This window comes from Cyprinodon variegatus, unplaced genomic scaffold, assembly GCF_000732505.1.
Source record: "Cyprinodon variegatus isolate N-32 unplaced genomic scaffold, C_variegatus-1.0 Scaffold683, whole genome shotgun sequence".
Lineage (NCBI taxonomy): Eukaryota > Metazoa > Chordata > Actinopteri > Cyprinodontiformes > Cyprinodontidae > Cyprinodon > Cyprinodon variegatus.
The window spans coordinates 407262-410392 of record NW_015151136.1 but is presented as its reverse complement, the minus strand read 5'-3'; the positions used below and the strand labels follow the sequence as shown (position 1 = coordinate 410392).

Sequence of the window (3131 nt, the reverse complement as noted above, 5' to 3'; positions counted from 1 at the left end):
GCTGATTCTGGTTTCCAATGAAAGGAGCCGAAGTTACTGAAAATATATTTAATAATTAAAGATGGCGGATACATAAAGGGATGCAGACAGAGCCGATCCAGCAGGGAAACAGACCTACTGCACAGATTCCTTCCTTCCTCAGAAGCACCGAGTCCATCATGGGGGGGTTAACCCCTCTGCAGCGGCTCACATAGAGTCCACTTTAGTCCTTTAGTCCTTTAGTCCTCCATTCCTCCAGTCCTTTAGTCCTTTAGTCCTCCATTCCTCCAGTCCTTTAGTCCTTTTGTCTTCCATTCCTTTAGTCCTCCATTCCTTTAGTCCTCCTGTCCTCCAGTCCTTTAGTCCTCCAGTCCTTCCGTCCTCCATTCCTTTAGTCCTTTAGTCCTCCAGTCCTCCAGTTCTTCAGTCCTCCTGGTCAAAGCGGGCCGCTGGCTCCAGTTCTGCAGCAGATCTCTCCTGCTCGGTCAGCTGCTCGCTGCTGGGGATGGAGTTTTTCTTCGGTCGGCCTTTAGGCTTGGTGGGGGACTCCAGACCGCCGCCCTGCAGAACCTGCGAGCAGAGAGGCCCCCCCTTATCATCAGCAGATTATTATTAATCTTCTAGATTAAAAAGCAGCAGAGCCAGACTTACAATCTTCTTCCACTTCATCCTCCGGTTCTGGTACCAAGTTTTAACCTGCAGCTGACTGAGGCCCAGAGATTCAGCCAGATCTATTCTGCAAAGATCAGAAACGACAGAACTTTTCTATGTTGTGTTTTCTAAGCTCTCCTTATTTCACCTCCCAGTTAAAGAAATAATACAATCATTGATCTATTAAAGAACATTTAGTTACTGTAACAGCCCTGCTGACATGAAATGTTAATTAAAGCATTAATACTAAAATTAATTAACGTTAAAATTTAAAAAAAATTAAAGCATAAATGCTAAAATATATCCATGTTAAAGATAAAAACAATTAAAGCATTAATACTAACATTTATTCATGTTAAAAATAAAAACAATTAAAACATTAATGCTAAAATTTTTTGGATTTTTGACCAAATAAAATAAACCAGTAGAGAATCCCAGTAAAACCAGTGAGATGATCAGCAGCAGGTTTATAAATATAAATCAATTTACCTTCAGTCATTTCAACGCAAACATTAAATGATATTTATTAGAGTTTTATAGGTTATTTTAAAGGTTTATGCATTTAGAATTAATAAAATATATTTGATCAAAATGAAAACTAATGAGTTTAATAATTCCAATAATTAATTTTAGAGTTTTAATTGCATCATAATCACCTTTAGGTTTAAACCTTTATGCAGTTTAAATAAATAATTATTTAACCATTATTGATTCTAACAGTTATTATTATAAATAAATCAGATTTACTATCTGATGATTCTGCATCATGTTTAGATTATTTTTAAATGTATTAAAATTAGATAAATCTTTTAGATGAAACCAGGAGCAGAACCTCCGCTGCTCATTTCTACCCAGAAGGTTCTGGATGTTCAGAACCGAACCGTTTGATTTTTCTTCCTCCGATCAAACTAAACTAGATTTTCTTTTCTCCGCCGAACCAGCAGAGCTTCCTGCGGAGCATCACCTGTCGGGGGTGGACAGGTACTTCTGCTTCTCGAAGCGCTTCTCCAGGCCCATCAGCTGCAGCTCGGTGAACACCGTCCTGCTCCGGCGGCCCTTCTTGCTCTTCCCGCCTCCGTCCGCTGCGGCCTCCAGCTTCCCGCGGAGGTGGAGGTCCAGAGGGAGGTGGTGTCCGGCGGAGCCGACCTGCAGGCCCGGAGGGGCGGACAGCAGCGGGGTGCCCAGCGAGCAGGAGAGGGGGGGCAGGGGCAGCTTGAGGAGGCCCGCCTGGTCGGCCTTCAGCACTGGAGGAGGACCGGGAGGAGAGCCGGGAGGAGGACCGGGAGGAGAGCCGGGAGGAGGACCGGGAGGAGAGCCGGGAGGAGGACCGGGAGGAGAGCCGGGAGGAGGACCGGGAAGAGAGAGAAAGCCGGAGTCAGTGATGTTACAGCAGGAGGTTCTAGTTCTATGTTCTGTGAATCAACATGGAGCCATTTTACACCTGAAGTTTAGATTGTTTGACCATCTAGATCTATTTCTTCCAGAAGCTGTTTAATCATTTTAAAGTTTTTAATGAGACCTTCTGCATTTTTTCTAATTGAAAATAAAGTATAAAATCAAATCTTTTGAACATTTATCTCCATTTAGGATTAGATTAAATCAGAATCAATAACTGATGAAGCTTCTGGCGCACACTGACTCCGTGTTCGCTCCGGTTCTCACCCAGCTGGCTGTGGAAGGGCCGGGCGGCCAGCAGAGCCTGGACCCCGAACCTCAGCAGCTCCCCGGCCGGTGCAGACGCCTTGTTCTCCGGGGGGTCCGTCAGGATCTCCTCTATCATGAAGCTCCGGTACCGGTGCGTCCTGTGGTCCGGCTGCACGTCCGGCGGGTAGTAATGCGCGCTCATGTCCAGCGGGTGCTGCATCCTGCGGGCCGTGCGGTCCAGTCCAAGCGCGTTCACGGATGCTCGCTCCTTCAGAGGCCCTCAGAGTCACAACAAGTCATGGTTCCTGGTAGAGCTGCTAGCTCCTCTCCTTTAGGGTGGTGGGGGGGGCTGATGATGGTCCCAGCATGTGCACGGCCTGTTGCTGCTCCTGCTGAGCCCCGCACCTTGGCAGTGAGGAGGGGAGAAGCCTTCTGGAGTTAAGACCTCCTCCGTGGCTCCGCCCTCCCCAGCGGGGCTGGTCCAGGCCGCCTCCTGCCTCTGGCTCAGATGAACCTCCATGCAAAGGCAGCTATCATGCAGAGAGGCAGGCAAAGCAGAAGGAAATGATGGGGGGTTCTCCTTCCTTTCTTTATTTCATTTCTTGGTTTGTTAAAGGATTTCCCAGCAGGCATTAATAAAGTCATTCTGAATCATTCTGAGCGCAGCCTCACTCAGAACTTTATTCGAATCAACCATCAGTTGATCCAAATAAAGACTGAAAACAAAATGGCTGCTCTATGGATGACCCTGAAAACATGGCCGCCCTATGGATGACCCTGAAAACATGGCCGCTCTATGGATGACCCTGAAAACATGGCCGCTCTATGGATGACCCTGAAAACATGGCCGCCCTATG

General features: G+C 46.9%; 1 protein-coding gene across 1 annotated transcript; it reads right to left on the bottom strand.

Moving 5' to 3' along the window:
* Nucleotides 1-352: 352 nt before the first annotated feature.
* barx1 (BARX homeobox 1) lies at nt 353-2689 on the bottom strand. The gene is made up of 4 exons (XM_015394402.1): nt 2293-2689; nt 1595-1874; nt 631-715; nt 353-549 (listed from the first exon to the last, which is right to left on the bottom strand). Exons 1-4 carry the CDS (start codon nt 2492-2494, stop codon nt 403-405), a joined length of 714 nt encoding a protein of 237 aa, XP_015249888.1. The 5' UTR covers nt 2495-2689; the 3' UTR covers nt 353-402.
* Nucleotides 2690-3131: the final 442 nt, after the last annotated feature.

Coding starts and splice junctions, on each gene's coding strand:
- barx1 (XM_015394402.1), bottom strand. CDS start 2,494: ATGCAGCACCCGCTGGACATGAGCGCGCATTACTACCCGCCGGACGTG. Junction 716..1,594: donor TACCTGTCCACCCCCGACAG/GTGATGCTCCGC, acceptor TGATCTTTGCAG/AATAGATCTGGCTGAATCTC. Junction 550..630: donor GGATGAAGTGGAAGAAGATT/GTAAGTCTGGCT, acceptor CTCTGCTCGCAG/GTTCTGCAGGGCGGCGGTCT.